The 20,640-nt window shown below is 47.8% G+C and overlaps 1 protein-coding gene across 1 annotated transcript in view; it reads left to right on the top strand.

Annotated features, from left to right (window-relative positions):
- The window catches only part of PYGB (glycogen phosphorylase B), a 109,252-nt gene that overhangs the window by 70,565 nt on the left and 18,047 nt on the right, over positions 1-20,640 (top strand). Inside the window, exons 3-12 of the mRNA XM_077114180.1 lie at positions 6,709-6,787; positions 7,634-7,737; positions 10,630-10,761; positions 12,426-12,537; positions 13,298-13,380; positions 15,119-15,262; positions 15,888-15,980; positions 17,019-17,165; positions 17,931-18,094; positions 18,836-18,950. Coding sequence (XP_076970295.1) covers positions 6,709-6,787; positions 7,634-7,737; positions 10,630-10,761; positions 12,426-12,537; positions 13,298-13,380; positions 15,119-15,262; positions 15,888-15,980; positions 17,019-17,165; positions 17,931-18,094; positions 18,836-18,950 — 1,173 coding nt within the window. The remainder of the gene's footprint in view (positions 1-6,708; positions 6,788-7,633; positions 7,738-10,629; positions 10,762-12,425; positions 12,538-13,297; positions 13,381-15,118; positions 15,263-15,887; positions 15,981-17,018; positions 17,166-17,930; positions 18,095-18,835; positions 18,951-20,640) is intronic.

Genomic DNA, 20,640 nt, shown 5'->3' with positions numbered 1-20,640 from the left:
AGACTCAGGGAATTGAATGACAATATGAAGCACATGAATATACGTGTTGTTGGTGTCCCAGAAGGAGAAGAAAAGGGAAAAGGAGGAGACAAACTAATGGAGGAAATTATCACTGAAAATTTCCCAACTCTTATGAAAGACTTAAATTACAGATCCAAGAAGTGCAGCGTACCCCAAAGAGAATAGATCCAAATAGATGTACTCCAAGACATTTACTAATCAGAATGTCAGAGGTCAAGGAGAAAGAGAGAATCTTGAAAGCAGCAAGAGAAAAGCAATCCATCACATACAAGGGAAACCCAATAACACTATGCGTAGATTTCTCAGTAGAAACCATGGAAGCGAGAAGACAGTGGGGATGATATATTTAAATTATTAAAAGAGAAAAACTGCCAACCAAAAATTCTATATCCAGCAACATTGTCTTTCAAAAATGAGGGAGGAATTAAAACATTTTCAGACAAAAAATCACTGGGAGAATTTGTGACCAAGAGACCAGCTCTGTGAGAAATACTAAAGGGAGCACTAGAGACAGATACAAAAAGACAGAAGAGAGAGGTGTGGAGAAGAGTGTAGAAAGGAAGACTATGAGTAAAGGTAAAAAAGAAGAAAATTAGATATGACATATAAAATCCAAAAGGCAAAATGGTAGAAGAAGTACTACCCGTGCAGTAATAACACTAAAAGTTAATGGACTGAATTCCCCAATCAAAAGACATAGACTGGCAGAATGGATAAAAAGACAGGACCCATCTATATGCTGTCTCTACTTAAAGGACATGAGGGCAAGGACACAAATGAACATTTGCACACCAATGTTTATTTCAGCATTATTTACAATTACCAAGAGATGGAAACAGCCAAAATGTCCATCAACAGGTGGCTAAACAGACTGTGGCATATACATATGATGGAATATTATGTAGCTGTAAGACAGAATAAAGTTATGAAGTATGTAACAACATGGATGGACCTTAAGGACATTATGCTGAGTGAGATTAGCCAAAAACAAAAGGACAAATACTGTATGGTCTCACTAATATGAACCGACATTAGTGAATATACTTGGAATATTTCATTAGTAACAGAGACCATCAGGAGATAGAAATAGGGTAAGATATTGGATAATTGGAGCTGAAGGGATACAGATTGTGCAACAGGACTGAATGTAAAAACTTAGAAATGGACAGCACAATACTACCTAACTGTAATATAATTATGTTAAAGTGCTGAATGAAGCTGAATGTGAGAATGATAGAGGGAGGAGGGCTGGGGGCATAAATGAAATCACAAAGAAGAATAGATGATAAAGATTGCGATGGTATAATCTAGGAATGCCTAGAGTGTACGTGTAATGATAGTGACTAAATGTACAAATTTTAAAAATGATTTTGCATGAGGAAGAACAAAAGAATGTCATTACTGTGGGGTGGTGAAAATAGATGGTAATTAATATCTTAAAATTTCAACTTATGTGTGAGACTAAAGCAAAAAAATGTTTATTTGGTACAGAATTTTTTAAAAAACTCAAAATGGATTAAAGACCTAACTCTAAGAGTTAGTACCATAAAACTTCTAGAAGAAAATGCAGGGGAACATCTTCAAGATCTAGTAATAGGAGATAGCTTTTTAAACTTTATACCTAAAGCATGAGCATCCAAAGAAAAAATAGATAAATGGGAACTCCTTAAGATCAAGGGCTTCTGTACCTCAAAGGACTTTGTGGAAAAGGTGAAGAGGCAGCCAACTCACTGGGGAAAAGTACTTGGAAACCACATATTGAATAAAGGCTTGGTATCTTGTGTACATGAAGAAATTATATAGCTCAACAACAAATGAATAAACAATCCAGTTATAAAATGGGCAGAGGATATGAAGACACTTTTCTGAAGAGCAAATACAGATGGTTAAAATGTACATGAAGAGATGCTCATTTTCATTAGCTATAAGGGTAATGCAAATTAAGACGACTGAGATATCACCTAACACCTAGAATGGCTGCTATTAAACAAACAGATAACTACAAATGTTGGAGAGGATGTGGAGAAACATAAATAATTATTTACCGTGGGTAGGAATGTATAATGGTTCAGCTGCTATGGAAGACAGTATGGCAATTCCTCAGAAAACTAAGTGAGTTGCCCTATGTATGACCCAGCAATGACAGTACTCAGTGTATACGCGGAACATAGAGGGCAGTGACACTAACAGACATTTGCACAGTGACGTTCATAGCAGCACTGTTCATGACTGCCAACAGATAGAAACAATTCAAGTGCCCGTCTACAGGTAAGTGATAAACAAAATGTGGTATGTACTTAGAATGGGATATTATGCAGCAGCAAAACGAAATGATGTACTGAAACATGACAATGTGAATGAACCTTGAGGACATGATGTTGAGTGAGGTAAGTCATACACAAAAGGACACTGTTCTAGTTTGCTAGCTGCTGGAATGCAATATACTGGAAACAGAATGGTTTTTAAAAAGGGGAATTTAATAAGTTGCTACTTTACATTTTTATGCCGTGAAAATGTCCAAATTAAAGCAGGTCTACAGAAATGTCCAATCTAAGGCATCCAGGGAAAGATACCTTGATTCAAGAAGGCCGATGAAGTTCAGGGTTTCTCTCTCACCTGAAAAAGCATGTGGCAGTCATGGTGATGTCTGCTAGCTTCATCTCCAGGCCTCTTGTTTTATGAAGCTCTGCTGGGGACATTCTCCAAAGGTCGCTGGCTGATGGACTCTGCTTCTTATGGCTATGTCCTTCTGAAGCTTTCTCCAAAACGCTTCCTCTTTTAAAGGAGTCCAGTAAAGTAATCAAGACCCACGTAGACTAGGTCTCCACCCTGTCGCCATCTAATCAAGTTTAATACCCACAATTGGTTGTCTCTGTAGAGATAACCTAATCAGGTTTCCAGCCTTTGTACTGAATGGGGATTAGAAGAAACTGTTGCTCTCATCAGGCTAATTAGGATTAAATAACAGCTTTTCTAGGGTACATAAATCCTTTCATTGGCACAGACACATACTGTATGATTTTGCTATTATGACTCTGGTAACAGTAATCTCACATAGTAGACCTAGAAGTACATAAAAACAGGAGGCAGAGGAAAGATTACTCAAAGTGGTTGGCTTTAAATGCAAGGGAATGCATAGAAGTGATTGTAACTAATTAGCGAGTGTAAAAGTAACATTGCCATGTTACTTTTTTTTTCATTGAAGGTGAATATAATTGAAAGGGGATGTATAGTACCATGTATCCCACTGATTTATTAGGATTACAAAAGAGTTCTTGCAGAACTATTTTTGTGGTTTTATAGTGGACAAAGAGTCTAGTAGTAGAGGAATGTAGGAGGAACATTGAAAATGCATGCTATGACCAATACTTAACAAGAAGACATCAGCAGTACCACAGCAATATCAGGGGCAACTAACTGGGGAGGAGGGGGACAAGTGATAAGGGGTAGTTTTGATTTGATAAATGGCGATGTTGTGTTTGCTGGTTCTGTGTCATTATTGACCAGTGAGAATTGTCTCCGATTGAGAGTGCTGCTGATTATACAACCAAAGGAAGATACTGGAAGACATGCTTTACTTTGAACATTCTCCTTGATGCCCAATAGTCAGAGGGATCTGAAGGATTCAATGAGAAGCACAGTGGCTAATGGTGATACATTTATATGATGGAATTTGGCACAGCTACGAAAAGAAGGGACACCAAGGGGCACACAGCAAACTGAATAAACCTTTGGGACAATGCGCTGTGCAAAATAAGTCAGAAACGAAAGATCAAACATGCTACAGTATCTCTCAGAAAATACTTCAAAGAAAATGGGAGCCTAGACTGTAGACCCTTATAGTAGCCATATTCAGTCTGAAATTATAGATATATTTCTAGATTCTGAGACACGGACCTATATGTGTATTAGCGGGTATTTCCCTGGAACTTTGAGTAGCTCTGTGACACCTAGGTCCCAGAAGTGAGTGCTGCAGACCTGAAAATTAGCATAGCTATATATAATAACAGTTAAAGTAACGAAAGAAAAAGATATCAGGTCTCAATTAGAGTTTAAAACAAAGCCAATCTGGCTGCGTCTAAGGTAAATTAGAATGCAAGGTAAAAGATGATAGTATATGTACTTTAGGCCTTCAGTTACAATAGGAGATCAAAAGCAGAGAGGTTTATTATGTCTAGAACCTAAAATTTCTGTTGACACATGAACCTTACCATGTCACCAACCAGCATCACTCCTGTTGGCGCTTAAGAACACCAGGGACTTGAACTGAGACTCTATAAAGGTTTCATGCACTAGGTTTGCCTTCCTTGAACCTATAATTCTGGAGGGTTCCTAGGTCAGATAAATGCTGAAACTCAAAGGGGCAAGTCTCTCCAGGATTATCAGTTAATTCCATCGCCCTATCCTTTAGTGTAGCCATCCCTTCTCAACATGGAAATATCAGAATAGGCATTACCGAAAGATCCCTATAGATTGAGAGAAGGATTAAAGGAGAAGGAGGAAGTAAAACAGAGGAAGTGGGATTTAACAAACAAGTATGGCTACTGAATTACCAAATTAATATTTTTTCTAGCCTCCAGTGTTTTAGAGCAGTTAGAAGGAAAAATCTGAGATGATGGAATCAGAGCCCATGACAAATCTTTTCTGTAACAACTTGTTGAAGTGTGCTTGAAAAGTACTGCTTTTTTCTTTCTTTGCTGTGTATGTATGTTATGTTATGCAATAAAAAAAAGTTAAACATAGCGTTACCATTTGCCTCAACTGTTCCACTTTTAGGGATATATAGCCAGGAGAAATTAAACCAGATGTTCACACAAAAACTTGTACACTGATATTCATAGCAGCTTTATTCACAGTAGTCAAAAACTGGAAACAACCCAAGTATCCGAGGGTAGATAAATGGATAAACGAAATGATCTCTCTATACAATTGAATAGTCCTCAGCCATAAAAAAGAATGAAGAACTGATACGTCCTCCCATATTCAGCCTTGAGATCATTATGTGAGTGAAAGAAGCCAATCAGCAAAGCCACATATTATATTATCCCATTTATATGCAGTATTCATTATGGGCAAACCAGGAAAACAGATGTGTGGTTGCCCAGGTCTGGGGGAAGGAAATGGGGAGTGACTGCATGGGAGTTTTTTGAGTGATGAAAATGTTCTGGAATCACATACTGGTGATGATTGTACGATTTGTGCATTTACTAATACCATTAAACTGAACTTTTGAGATGGTGATTTGTATGTTAATGTGAATTATATCTCAATAAACAGGTTACATAGTTGGATAAGTTTGGAAGATGTTATAATTAAACATGTTTTTAAATAATATCTCATTGAGTACCTCTCCCACGTCTTTTGTGGAAAACATTCTTTGAAATTGCTCTGAGGTTAAGTCATGATATTTTGAAATCTTTCACTAAATCAGATCACTGTATGTATTCATACATACTCAAGCTTACATATAATTACATTTTCTTTATGATTCTGATGCTTTTGTTTTCTCACAACTTTTCTTCCATTCTTCATAATTGGGTCTTTACATTATCTCAATTAGTCATTCTCAAAATGAGTCCATGAAACTCTGGGGTCTCTGAGACTCTTTCTAACAGTCTCCCAGGTCAGAACTACTTTCATAATAACACCAAGATTCTGTTTGCCTTTTTCACTCTCATTCTCTCACGGGTGTACAGTGGGGTTTTTCACAGGCTCTCCCTGGTGATACCACAGCCGAGGGAATGCAGGAGCAGAGAATCCTGGTGACTTTTTTTTTTTTTTTTTGCATGGGCAGAATCGAACCTGTGTCTTTGGCATGGCAGGCGAGAACTCTGCGGGTTGAGCCACCGTGGCCCACCCCTGGTGACTTTTATTACTTTTGAAAGTAAAGCAGTGCCACTCATCTCAGTAAATATTTGTTATGGAAAATATAGTTATTTTTCATGAAATTGTGTCATTTATGTTAACATGTTATGGGTTTATTGTTATTTTTAAATGAATTAATAAGTACTTTAAAAAAATTTCTAATTTAGTGTTGACAGAAATAATCCATGTGAACAACCTCTTTATGTCCTCCCAAGACCCAAAAGTTTTGAAAACCACTGACTAGGTAATGGGAGCAGTTTATCATGTTTATCCATTGTAGCTTAGACCAGTGTAATAGTTGTCCATAGATCCTAATTGAGAATCTTAAGCTCTACATTATGGTATAGTTTGAAGTCAGTTTAAATAATTGTGAATTTGTTGCTTTATCTCTAATTCTTAGGATGCCCCACCTGTTTCACAAGATTGCTTGCATACAATCGGGGTACCCTAGGAAAGGTGCTTTCAGATTTTGGTTTAAAAGCATGTCACATAAGCATCATTAGAACTTGTGAATTTAGAGGATTACTATGACCATCAGTTTACATGTTAAATTACTTTTTGCGGTCTGTCCACTATACATGGCTTAATAGCCCGGTAATAAATATCTGTGGCTGTTAAGCCATGTCTGATTTTGGCCATTAACCATTTTTTGAAATTTCTGAAAACTATCATTTTGGTACATGGATTTTACATTGGATTTTCAAGTCTGAGAAGCAGACTCTGTCTTTTGATATAAGCTCACGAGATTTACTATTCCTTGTCCTGTTGTTGGAGGGAAAACGTTAAGTGATACTAAGTTCTTGCTTTGGTTTTTATTTGCAGTTGGGGTTGGACTTAGAAGAGCTGGAGGAAATAGAAGAGGATGCGGGCCTTGGAAATGGAGGCCTTGGGAGGCTGGCAGGTGAACGTCGTCCCTAACTTCGTGTGTGGTTGCTGGTGAGGCGAGGTCAGGCCAAGGTCAGGCGGCTGCCTCAGCGTTGCCAGAGAGTGTGTTTGCTCTTCAGATCAGAATCATCACTGCTAGTAGAGAAAGGCAAAATACATATTCTCTTTTGTGCAAGGGGCAGTTCATAATTATGTTAAAGAGCAAGCTAGATAACGCTGGACACACTGGCGTGGGGGAATACCAAAGATGCAGACCACTTTCTAGTTAAAGCTGTCACTAGGTGGGGGAGATGGATAGGGACCCCCCCAACCCCAACACACACACAATTGGTGAACATAGACCAACTAGCAGCGTGCTACTCTGGCTTCCAGATGAAGAGCAGATTGCCTTGAAGTAACAGAGTGTTCCTTTGGGGGACATGGTCCCTTTGACTATCTTCATTCAAAACATTGGTCTTGTATTTTTGTTTGTTTTTTTAAAGAAATTCTGATCAGTGTAGGGGTTCAGTTTGGTGATACACTGCTCCAGACCCCTTCCCAGGGGGTCCTGGGGGCATGCTGGCCCTTCATGGCCTTCTCTAGGGATCCTTCGCCTTTGTCCCCTCCCAAATAGCCACCAACTCAATATCTTCTTGGCATGGCCCCAGGTTCCCAAGGTGATGGGGAAGAGAGGGGAGTTCAGTTGTCCTGACGTGGACTGTGGTCCCCACCAAGTAACTGTCTGGCACCCTGTAAGTCAGATGGCCTCCCTTTCCTGCCCCTAGCACCCCAGCATCCCACCACCTTCTTAACTTGGGTTTCTGTGCTTTGGTTCTACTGGTTGTCTTTGATCACAAGAAGTTCTTTCTGTTTGAATTTCCAGCCTGTTTCCTTGATTCCATGGCCACCTTGGGACTGGCAGCATATGGCTATGGGATCCGCTATGAATTTGGAATTTTTAACCAAAAGATTGTCAATGGCTGGCAGGTAAGTGAGATTTGATTTCTTCACTGGTTTCCAGCCCTTGTCCATACAAGAAAATCAATGGAGCACTTACTTTATGTTTGGCTTTTTCTACTACTTTTCCTTTTTCTTCTTCCTGGGAGACTACAGATCAAAGGACAGTTCGAAATGGCAGTTGTAACTCCGCCACTGGGTGGAGAAGAATATATTTAATTTAATCTGAGGTTTACAGGTCACAGATTAAGCAGAACTGGGGTTAGCATCAAAAGATTTGTAACAGCTGAGTAGTACAGTCTAAATGAAAAAGGGCTGAGAGTTGGTGGAAATGTCCCATATCTCGATGGGTTTGGGCACATAGTGTGTATAGTCAGAGTTCACCAATGGTGTGCTTCAGATTTATGCATTTCAGTGACTATAGATTAACCTAAACAGCAAGTACATACTGTTCATGTTAGTGACATTCTGCTGATGTTTAGGGCAGTGTGCTGATATCTGGAACTGACTTTGAAATGCATTAAAAATTTAGCTGGACTGTTGGAGGGATATGTGATAAATCAAGAGCAGCAAAGTGTCAGCAATTCTAGAATCTGAGTGGGTGTTGGGAAAGAAAAGTCACAGCTAAAAGAACACTCACAACAGACTTGGACCCACTGCTGTTGACTCATGCAAGGTCTCTCCTGTTTTCAGAAGAGGCGTGCTAAGTTCCTTGCAGGTCTTTCTGGTCATCTCGTCCACTTCTTTGCGTTTGTCCCATGTCTTCTTTGTTCCATCCACGTTCTTGTAGTCCATATGTAATTTGTGTGTTTGTTAGACAAATTCCAAGACGACTTCTTGCTTCATTGGTGCCATGATTACAAGCAGGAAGGTTGTCTGTCTGTCTGTCTGACTACACAGATGTTTGTTCTTCCTGGTGCCCCTCAGTCCTGCAGCTCTGCCATGTTGTGTTAACAGTTAGTGCAGGACTGTCTTAGTGGTAAACCTGCCCCTTGTCCTTGTCCTCTCCTGTTTTCCTGGACCTGGCTATGTAGAGCAGGTCTTCGTGGAGAAAGCAGGCAGTGGGTGGCCGGGTCGTCATGGCAGGTGGACACATTAGTTAGGGACACAGGCCAGAGAGGCGTCCGATGGGAGCTGCCTCCTCTAAACAAGGACTTGCCCTGTGGGAGATGGCCAGGTCGTGGGTGTTGGAGAACCTACTAGTGTACCTGAAGGTCAAAGGCAGGACAGGCTGCTCGACGCAGTCTGCCATTCCCTGGGACAGAAAGGCCCTGCCAGGGGAGGTGGAGAGGAGCATATGCAGCAGTCCTCCCAGGCATGCTGCCTGCCCGTGGCTCTTTCTGTGCAGTGTTCCCTGGCTTGCAGGAGTTGTTTAAAAAATTAAAATGAAAAATTCCTCAGTGTGATATACATAGAGCTGTTTGTTAAATTTGAAGGAAAAAAAGAAACCCTAGATTTGATTTAAATTTTAGTTGACTTAGAATTTATCAAATTTTCTCCTTTCACTGAGAATTATCCTTGCAAGCAAAGTAAATTCCATAGGGTTGTGGGGAAAGCCACCAACCAGGTGCTTCTATTCTAAGTATCGTTCGAGTCTTCAGGGTGATTTTTAATTTCGTATGTGGGGGAGAGGTCTCTGCATACTCATCAGTCTTGAATGTCTTTGGGTTTAGTTTTTGGAAAATAAGCTATAGCAAGATCTTGTCGGCAAGTTAATGGACAGGTCCTGTCTGCAGCACTTCTGGGGAGATGAGGGGATCCTTTGACATTTATGAATCTTGTGGTGTCATTTTCAACGCAGAGGCTCCAAGTGATTCTATTTTAAATAACAGCTTTATTGAAGTATAATTCATCCCTTTAAAGAAGTATGCAACCCAGTCATTTTTGGTATATTCTCAAAGCTATGCAGATGTCACCACTGTCTAATTCCAAGTCATGTTTATCACTTCCAAAAGAACCCCTGTCCCCACTGGTAGCCACCCCCAACCCCTGGCAACCACTAGTCTACTTGCTGTCTCCTCGGAGTTGCCTGTTCTGGATGTTCATATACATGGAATCTGAACACACGTGCTCTTCCCTGATTGGCTTCTCATGTATCCACGTTGCAGTATGTATCACTCCTTTATTTGTAAATCGAGGTGATTCTCCTTTCATATGTTTTTCTGAATTTTGAGGTGCTTGGGACTCTGGTAGCCCAAGTGTCCAGTCTTTTAAACTTTTGTGGGAGTAACAAATATACAACTTTAAATTTTCCATTTTAACTGCTTTTGGGTGTACAATTCAGTGGTAGTAACTATATTCACATTATCGTGCTACCAGCCCCAGTATCTATTAAATTTTCTATCACCTCTAAGAAATTCTGTACCCTTTAAGCAACAACTCCCCCTTCTTCCTCCCTCTGCTCCAACCTCTGGTCTACTTTCTGTCTCAGTGAAATTTGCTTCTTCCAGGGATTTCACATAAGCAAGATGATACAATATTTGTTATTTTGTGTTTAGTTTGTTTCCCTCAGCATGATGTCTTCAAGATTCATCCATGTCGTCACATGCGTCACAAAGTCATTCCTTTTTAGGGCTGAATAATATTCCAGCGTGTGTCCACATTTTGCTTATCCATTCATTGGTTGATGGACACTTGGGTTGCTCCCACCTCTTAGCTACTGTGACTGCTGCTGCTGTGGACATTGGTGTGCAAATATCTGTTTAGTCCCTGCTTAAGTTCTTTTGGGGGTACACCAAGAAGTGGGATTGCATGACACCACTTTACAATCCAGGGGTTCACTTTTAACACTCAGCCTTGGCTGGAATTGGAAATCCTTATGTCGTGAATAGGCTTCAGTTTGTGTTAGTGTCACACCTGCTGTCTGGCTCCCCTGCACCCACCCCCCTGCCCTTGGGAATCCACCTCCCTGCCGCCCTACAGGTTGAAGAGGCCGATGACTGGCTGCGCTACGGCAACCCCTGGGAGAAGGCCCGGCCTGAGTACATGCTTCCTGTGCATTTCTATGGGCGCACGGAGCACGGTCCCGACGGCGTCCGGTGGGTGGACACACAGGTATCAACTGTCGGCTTCTGAGTGGGATGCCTTGATATTCGTTTGTCATTAGATCAATTTCTCTTCAGGAGTGGGAGCCTGGCTGCTTCTCTGAATATCATAACTTGAGACAGAAACTTAGGGAAGCTTTCCAAATAGTGGGAGACACTAGCCGTGTTGGGAAGAGGCCTGTGCTGAGGCACACGCGTGGTTTAGTGGAGGTCGGCAGCTCTGCCCTCCCTTCACTCGCCACAGGACACACCACTGCTTCCGTGATGTCTTCTGGGAAGGGATGTTGTTCTCTGGGTGGACACAGGCAACCCCAGAGCTCCCTGGCAAGCCTCCAGGGAGCTCACGTACCACACTCTACTTCCTGGTACCGCTTCAAGCCCATGGCTTGCAGCTGGCCTGTGATTGGCTGGACCAAGCCTGAGTGTGCAGATGAGGCCTGGTGGGTGCCTGGGTCTGGGGTCCAGGGCAGGGTCACAGACTGCTGTGCTCAGCAGATGGAGCAGCTGTGGGAAAGGCACAAATGTGGGAAGCCTGTCTCCGTGTCAGGGATGGAGAGAGTACACCCCTCCCTGGTTTTGGGGAGCAGGGTAGGAGTTGAGAAGAGCAAGAGAAGCTTCGTGTGTCATTTAGATTTGACTGAATAGTGAGGAAGTAGAAAGAATAAAAAGCAACTTGAGGTGGGAGGCCAGGAAGTCCCAGGCATGTTTGTGGTGTGCTGACTTCCTGAAATATAAGCTTTAAATCAGGTAGATGGAGCTGGAGCAGGCTGGGGCTACAATAAGCTTTGTTAATTTGAAAAAGCAGGTTGGGGACTGGGTTTTAGAATGTGTGTGCTTGTAGAAGGTGAACTTTAGGAGGAGAGAGATGAGCTGCAGAAGAGAGAAGCTGAAGACCAGGCATCCAAGTGGGGTGCGAGGGGTTCATGTGGGAGGGAAGGAGGAGACATGGCTGCGGGAGGCAGGGTAAAGGAGACGAGGAGTGAAAGATGATCCTGGGGTGTTTAGTGTTGGTGGAGCATTGCAAAATCCTTTCATTTTCAGAGCTCCTGTGATTATCTAAAGCCACGTGGTTGTATTAATGTGAGCTACCTTAAACAAATATGAGCATTAGAGAACCCAAGGTTTGGAAGTGACCTTGAGGTTTTGCTTGATTGTTCCTGCATTTAGCAAGAGCAGAGCAGATAATTAGGGCGGAAAAGAATGTGGGACACTCAGAGAAGAGTAGGCTTTGTGCCTGGAAAGCAGCCGACTCTTCTTTTGGGCATTCAGAGGGAGTGGTTGGCAGTGGCTTGTGAGGTTTGGGGTTTGTCTGTCTTGTGATTGACATCCACCTGCAGAGGCTTGGAGAGGTTGGTCAGAGGTGGGGTCCTGTGCTGGGAGGAGCTGGCCGAGCAGGGAGCGGAGGCCTGGAGGGGGCATTGGACGTGGGCTGGAGGAACCAGGCTCATGGCGAGGCACTTCCCGAAGTCCAGGGTTTTTGCTGAGGGTGGAGGAGGACAGGGAGGCATGGTCTCAGAGAGTGTGCAGGGACAGAGGTCCTGGGGCGAGTGCTGGGCCCCCAGCATGGGTGTGCACTTGGGGCTGCGCACGCGAGATGGGGTTGGGTGGGCAGGGAGGCCTATGGCCTTGGGCTTGGGGTGCCCTGCTGGTCCTCCTAGTCCCTGTCCCCTGCAGGTGGTGCTGGCCATGCCCTACGACACCCCGGTGCCCGGCTACAGGAACAACACCGTCAACACCATGCGGCTGTGGTCAGCCAAGGCGCCCGACGACTTCAAGCTACACGACTGTATGTCTGGCACTCTAGCCGCCTGCACTCTTGCTTCCATCTGACTGTCTGCACTGGCCTGGCCCAGCCTAGACATGCATACCCTCGTCTCTGTCTGTCTCTCTGTACCAGCCTGTCCCACACTCATACCTTCATCTCTGTCAGTCTTTCTGTACTAGCTTTTCCCAAAAAGGCACACCCTCATGTCCATCTGTCTGTCTTACCAGCTCATCCCAGGCAAGCATACCCTCATCTCCATCTGTCTGTCTCCCTGTCCTGTCCCAGATGTACACCCTCGCCCCATGTCCCCATCTTCACGCTCCTATTATGGGCTTGTCCTCCTTATGATTTTGCTGGTCTTCCCAGGGTATGGGGGGTAGGGACACCTCGTCTCTCATGAGAACACATGAAGCTGTCTTTAATGGGGCCAGCCCTGCAACCAGCAAGGCTCGGTGCACTCCAGAACCTTTCTGGGGAAAGACCCAGGTGGGGGGAGCAAGATGCCCCCTGTCATTTGCTCTTAAGAAGAGAGTGGGGGTCTGCTGTTGTTCATGTGGGAAACTGGCCTCATGGCCCCCACCCCACCCTAGGGGACAAGTGTCTCTGAGAGCCAGCCAGGTGGGCAGTGAAGCAAAGCACCCATCCCAGGGAAAGGGATGCTGTGCTCCCCTGAGATGCTTTTCTCTGTAAAAGCCACTGTTAAATTGCTGTGCTCGTCCTGGGTGAGCCCCGGGAGTCTGAGGAGGTCATGCACTCTGACTTGGCTTGTCTCTCCGTTCAGTTAACGTGGGAGACTACATCGAAGCCGTCCTGGACAGGAACTTGGCTGAGAACATCTCCAGGGTCCTGTATCCAAATGATAATGTGAGTAGCTCTGTGGTTAGACCTGTGGGTGGGTGCAAGGGTGTGCATGCATGGGCGTGCACTCATGGATGTGGGTGCACAGATGGGGTCCCATGGGTGAGTGTGTAGGTGTCCGCGTGTAGACATGGGTGTACAGATGGGGCCTGTGAATCGGTGTGGGTGTGCATGCATGCACGAGGGCACAGATGGGGCCTGTGAGTAGGTGTGTAGGAGTGCATGCCTGGACCCATCTGTGTGGGTGTGCACACCTGGATGTGGATGCACAGATGGGCCCCATAGATAAGTGTGTGTGTATGTGCGTGCGTGTGTGTGCATACATGGACCTGGGTGCAGACAGGGCCCATGGGTGGGTGTGTGTGTGCACATGTGGATGTGGGTGCATAGGCGGGTCCCATGGGTGGGTGCATGGGTGTGCACATGTGGATGTGGGTGCATAGACGGGTCCCATGGGTGGGTGCATGGGTGTGCACATGTGGATGTGGGTGCATAGGCGGGTCCCATGGGTGGGTGCATGGGTGTGCACATGTGGATGTGGGTGCATAGACAGAGCCCATGAATGTGCATGTGTGGATGTGGGTGCACAGAAGGGGCCCACAGGTGGGTGCGTGGGTGTGCATGTGTGGATGTGGGTGCAAACGGCACATGGGCAGGTGTGTGAGTGTGCATGTGTGGATCGGCACACAGATGGGGCCTGTGGGCAAGTCCATGGTGTACACACATGGTCATGGGCCTGTGGGCGGGTGCCTGCTCACGAGAGGAAGGGTGGGGCACTGCCCTCAACAGGGTTTCATCAGGGAATCCCACAGCCTCGGGGCTTGCTTTCTTGCCCTGTCCATCCGGAAGAGCTTTGAGAGAGGCTTGTGCCTTCCCTCACAGTGAAAACCCTCCATCAGTGCGCAGCGGCACCTCTGGGTGGGAGGGGAGGAGCCGGCCCAACCTGGGCATCTGTGGGAGGGGCAGCTGGGAGAGGACATGGCCCTAGTGGACCTTAGCCTGTCTCAGTCTGTTCTTCCTGGCCCTGGATGCAGCTTGTCCAAGTCCCAGTGGGAGCAGGGGCCTCCATGGCAGGGTGTCTGGGTCTGGTCTGAAAGCCGTCACTGCCTGGCAACCACCTTGGAGTTTGCCTATCGCAGTGGGTTGTGTGTCTCCTTAACTTTTTATCCTATTGAAGTGATAGGTGCACGTAGTAAAAGAGTACATGGTAGCACACTGCCCCAGCTCTCAGCCCCAGTCTCCCACCACTCCCCTCCATTCTCCCCTGCTCCTCAAGATTTTAAGCAGATTCTAAAGCTCAGTGTGCAGGGTGCTTTATAAAACCTGTGCTTTGGAAACTGAGACTTCTGAGTAACAAACGTTTGTCATATGCTTGGCTCTTGTCCTCACATTAGCATACTAAACATCTTAGGTCCTGCTGTTGTGCACACAGAAGCATAGCCCTTTGCCTTCTCCTTGGTAGGGGTCAGGCAGGTTGGATGAGGAACTCTGGTTGTGACCTGAGCCTCTGGCTTCTGTAGGGATGGTAAAGGCCTCTGCTCCTTGGGCTCTGGGATGGAGTGAGGTCAGGCAAGGAAGCCTTAGGGCCTGGGAGTGGACACAGCCTAGCCCAGCCGTCTCCCAGCCCCTTTGTGGGGAGCCTCCTGGCCCAGCTGTCCCCAGCCCCTTGGCAGGGAGACCCCTGGCCCAGCCATCACTCAGGCTCTGGGGACCTGTGGCTGAGTGACTACTGCACATTTCCCAGTTCTTTGAAGGAAAGGAGCTGCGCCTGAAGCAGGAGTACTTCGTGGTGGCTGCCACACTGCAGGATATTGTCCGCCGGTTTAAATCCTCCAAGTTTGGCTGCCGGGACCCGGTGAGGACCTGTTTTGAGACATTCCCAGACAAGGTAAATTGGTGGGTAGGGACCGCGGTGCCTGGTAGGGGTGTCCTTGGCCTTGGCCTTGGCACAGTGAGGGTACGAAGGGTTGGGCCAGCTCCCTCCTCCTGACCCTGCCCCAGGACCCCTGAGCCTCTGGCCACACCCTGTAACCCTCAGACCCTGGGAGTCACCAGGAGCCAAGGCAGTGGGATGTGTGGAGAAGCTCCCAGGTGCAGCTGGCCCTCTTGGAGGGTTAAGCACAGACTGTTTTAAAGCAAAGAAATTGTATTCTGGATTAGAAAGAGACACCCAGAGACAGGGAAAGGAGCATATTCCTGGAGTGGTGCCCCAGTTCAGCCCAGGAGCAACCCTGAGAGGGCCACTATCCAGCCAAGAGTGGCTTGGGGGCTCCCCAGCTCCCTCCACCTGCAGGACCCTGCTTTTGAGAAGTCTTGGGCACCTCTGCTCCTTGGTCCTGAATTTGCAGCTTGGTCTTAGCCCTGGGGGAAGGTTGTGTCCCCACCACCACCACCTGCTTCCTCTTTGGGGTCAGGCCCCAGGGAGAGGGTGGGGCGGGCATGTGCCGTCCTTTCAGCACCCACCACCAGCCCTCTGAGGAGGTGGCAGCAGGCACCGCCCTGTGTGATCTCAGGTGGCCATCCAGCTGAATGATACCCACCCGGCCCTGTCCATCCCGGAGCTCATGCGGATCCTGGTGGACGTGGAGAAGGTGGACTGGGACAAGGTCAGTGCCAGCAAGGGGTGGGGTTGCCTTGCTAGGGAGCTGGGGGTTGGGGCTCTCGCGGGGGTGGTTGTGTAAAGGGCCAGCATCTTGCTGGGAGTGGGGGTCCTGCTGGGGATTTGGGGGATGGCCTCTGGTTGGGGAGCTACTGTAGGTGGGGGTGTCTCTGGGGGGCTGGGGGTGGCTCTCTCTGGCCTCTGGGCCTGTCCTCAGGACACATGTGCTGGCCAAGTGCACTATAGTGAGCGAGAGGCATCTGCTCTGGCCTTGGGGATCCAGGGGGCTGTCACCACTGAGAAGGACCCTGGAGAAAATTCCAGAGAGGACCGGGGGACTTCTCCTAAGGATGAAGCTGAGGGGGGTCAAGGGTGACAGCAGGAGAATTCTGGTACCTCCTAGGGTTTCGAGTACATTCTCTCATCCTTAGCAGTTGTGATGACAAAACAGGATGAAGATTTAAAAGAAATACATATTTATAAACGTCTTCTAGTAATTCCATTTATCTTGGGCCTAGATGCTTTAATGTAGTAGGATTGTCTTAATTAGCTGTAAATCAGCATGTGAACCCATGAAAGTTTTTACCCCATTTTACATACAACCAGAGCCTACTTCTGTGAGGAGGAAAGGGTTGGGCAGGGCAGGGTGGGTCCCTGGGCCTCAGGTAGAAAATGACCAGGGGGTCTGTTGTGTTTACCAATAAAGATGCTTTGAAGAAAGTAAATACTGAAGGTGCATCCCAGGTGGTACAGGTGTGCGTGTGCCAGGCCGGGGGTGGACAATTGAATCCCTGTCATGAGTCTGTGCCAGGCTAGGGTGCGTGCTGTCACCCCCACCTTGGGTCAGGTCGGAAAAACGAAAAGCCTGGGCTGAGAGTGGACGTGAGGGCGCTAGACGAACTGGGAGTGAACCCAGGGCGACACTGGCATCCCTGCTGCCCTCTAGACATTTCTCCTGCCCAGGCATTCTGTCAAAAGCCTGCTCGCCTCTGAACAGAGCAGAATAACTCACAACATGCCCGTATGGCCTTTTTCTCTGGCCCAGGCCTGGGAGATCACCAGGAAGACCTGCGCATACACAAACCACACGGTGCTGCCCGAGGCCCTGGAGCGCTGGCCAGTGCCCATGTTTGAGAAGCTGCTGCCACGGCACCTGGAGATCATCTACGCCATCAACCAGAAGCACCTGGACGTGAGTGTCGGCTGGGTGGGGCCGCCTGTGCCATGTCGAGGCTTGGAGGGCGGCTATGGGCCAGGGGGCTGGGGTCACTTCAGTGCACGCGCTCGTTTGTGTGCACATGCTGGTGCTCATGTGGGAAGTGTGGGCTCTGCCCCTCACATGAGGTCACATCACTAGGGAAGTGGAAGGGTCAGTGTCATAGACCTGGGGTCAGTGTCACAGAACCAGCCCTGTTTGTCCTCCACTGCCTGCAGAGGGGACAAAAAGGGGGTCCAGGGTTTAGCTGTGATCACAGTTCCCTTTTTTTTTTTTTTTTTGCATGGGCAGGCTCCGGGAATTAAACCCAGGTCCCCAGCATGGCAGGCGAGAATTCTCCCACTAAGTCACCATTGCCCACCCACAGTTCCCTTTTTGACCCTTTACTGGAAGCATAGCAGATCCAGCCAGAAGGAGGTTGAGTCTGTGACAGAAGAGCTGCCTGGACTGGCCTTCAGCTGCAGGCTCGTCCCTCCTAGGCCAAGCCTTTGGCCTGCACCCCTTGCCCCCCTCAGCTGGCAGCGCCTGGGGATCTGCACCACCATCGGGGCCTTTTCCTTGGTGCAGCAGTGTGGGGTTGGTTCCTGCTGCGCTCACTCCAGGCCATGTCCCAGAATCGCCGGGTGGGGGCGCCATGTGCCGCCTCTGAGGCAGCGGGAAGGTCTCCGCAGCTGTGAGCAGGCGGCCACGGGGAGACTGCCTCCATGGGCAGCCTGCTCATGGCCTGTTTCCCGGTACCAGCACGTGGCTGCCCTGTTTCCTGGGGACGTGGACCGCCTGAGGAGGATGTCTGTGATCGAGGAGGGGGACTGCAAGCGCATCAGCATGGCCCACCTGTGCGTGATCGGCTCCCACGCTGTCAATGGTGTGGCGCACATCCACTCCGAGATCGTGAAGCAGTCCATGTGAGTGGGATCCCGAGTGGGAGAGGACGCCCACCCCCCACACCCCACATGCTCCTGACTCCAGCTGGTGCACGTGCCCTGTGCTGGCCCGCAGTGGGCGATGCCGGGCCGGCCACAGACCTGTCACACACCCCGTGGCCCGGGTGTGCTTCTCTTGGCTGCTCTCTGGGTGCTGAGCTGGGAGGGGCCCCCAGAGGGTGCGGGGGCCGAGCCCACCCATGAGCCTGGCCGTGCGTGTGGCCCAAGGGGCTTCGTGTATTATCCTTTGGTCCTCACAGCAAATCTCTGGGTTAGGGGCTCCCCTGTTTTATAGATGAGGAAACCGAGGCTAGGCTTTCTGCAGCTCTCACGCCCGTGGGTCTCCCGTCATGGCCTGGGGAAAGTAAAGGAGCCTCTGGTTCCCCTGAGGGCCTGGCTCTGGTTCTCACAGCACATGCAGCATACTCTGAAAAACACGCACTGTGGCTCAGCACTCTTTCTTATCTATTCATTATTTTATTTTTCACGCAGATGTAGGTTTACAGAAAAACCACGCAGAAAGTACAGAGTTCCCACATTCCTCCCTCCCTCTTGATGTTCCTAAACATGTGATCACAGAAATGCTCTTTGCTTGTTAGAAAATAGCAGAAGGGCCCCGAGCTCTGGGACCCTCCTGGGGTTTCACAGAAAGGTCCCTGTGTTTCCTTGCTCCCCTCCTCTGACATGAGGCACCTGAAAGAGCCCCATGCCCTGTGTCCCCAGCTTTAAAGACTTTTATGAACTGGAGCCAGAGAAGTTCCAGAACAAAACCAATGGCATCACACCACGGCGGTGGCTCCTGCTGTGCAACCCTGGCCTGGCTGAGGTCATTGTGGAGGTGAGTCCATGTTCAGCCCCGTGACTACTGCCCTGTACCTGCTGCCCTGTACCTGCTGCCTGCTCTGTGCCTGAGTCCACCCCATGGCCCCGCCCACCCATGGCCTCTGTTCCATGCCTGCAGCCTACCCCATGCATGCTAATCACCCTATTCCCGCTGCCTCATGCCCACAGCCCGCTCCATGTCTACTGCCCTGTGCCTGCAGCCTGTCCTCTGCTGCTGCCCATACCATGCCTGCTGCCTTGTTCCTGCAGCCTGCCCTGTGCCTGCCGACCACTCCCAACCCCGTGCCTCAGGCCCGTCCCATGGCCTCTGCCCCAAGCCTGCAGCCTGCTTACTGCCCTGTTCCTCCTGACCCGTGCTTGCTGCAGTGAGGCCAAGTTTGTGCTGCTGCACAGTTACTGGGAGGGTTGGGTCCACTCCGTGGATGTGGAGAGCACAGGCCCAGTAGCCTTGTGATAGTAGGAGCTTGGTCTGGCGAAGGGTCCAGTGTGAGCTGCCTGCCCAGGAAGGGTGTGGGGGTGCTGGGTGGTACAGCAGCATGGGCTCCATGAGCAAGACTAGAGCTGAAGGACAGAGCTGAAGTCCGAAGCACAATCTGTTCCTGTGCAGTGCCCCTGGCAGAATGGGTCTCTGGTCCAGGATGGAGAGGGCTGGGGTGGCTGCAGAGCGAGACCAGGCGAGGCTGAGGGAAGTGTGGGCCCCATGGAGTGTGCCCCCTGTGTCCTCAACAAGTTCAGAGAGCTATGAGCAGGATGGGGTACATGACACTGCAAACATGGAAGGCCACCTGCTCAGCAGGGAACAAACGGAGGCAGGCCAGGGGTAGGGGGTACAGGGCAGCGAGGGGAATCGGGTTACTCAGGTCCCAAGGTGGACAGTGGTGCAGACTTGCAGAAACTCTGGGCACAAGGCCCATGTCCCAGCAGGCTCCGGAGTTTGGTCATAGACATCTTTTTTTTTTTAATAATTTTTTTTTTTAAGTACCAAAAAACACCAAACAAACACAAACATTCCTATTTTGATCATCCCGTTCTACATATATAATCAGTAATTCACAATATCACCACATAGTTGCATATTCATCATCGTGATCGTTTCTTGGAACATTTGCATCTATTCAGAAAAAGAAATAAAATGAAAACAGAAAAAAATATTCATACATACCATACCCCTTACCCCTCCCTTTCATTGATCACTAGCATTTCAAACTAAATTTATTTTAACATTTGTTCCCCCTATTGTTTTTTTTTATTCCATATGCTCTACTCGTCTGTTGACAAGGTAGATAAAAAGGAACATCAAGACACAAGGTTTTCACAATCACACAGTCACAGTGTGAAAGCTATATCATTATACAATCATCGTCCAGAAACATGGTTACTGGAACATAGCTCTACATTTTCAGGCAGTTTCCTCCAACCTCTCCATTACATCTTGAATAACAAGGTGATATCTACTTAATGTGTAAGAATAACCTCCAGGATAAGCTCTAGACTCTGTTTGGAATCTCTCAGCCATTGACGTTTTGTCTCACTTCTCTCTTCCCCCTTTTGGTCGAGGTTTTCTCAATCCCTTGATGCTGAGTCTCAGCTCATTCTAGGGTTTCTGTCCCACATTGCCAGGAAGATCCACACCCCTGGGGGTCATGTCCCATGTAGACAGGGGGAGGGTAGTGAGTTTGCTTGTT

Source organism: Tamandua tetradactyla, chromosome 1 (assembly GCF_023851605.1).
Source record: "Tamandua tetradactyla isolate mTamTet1 chromosome 1, mTamTet1.pri, whole genome shotgun sequence".
Classification (NCBI taxonomy): domain Eukaryota; kingdom Metazoa; phylum Chordata; class Mammalia; order Pilosa; family Myrmecophagidae; genus Tamandua; species Tamandua tetradactyla.
The sequence above is the reverse complement of the archived record's forward strand: the minus strand, read 5'-3'. Positions and strand labels throughout refer to the sequence as shown.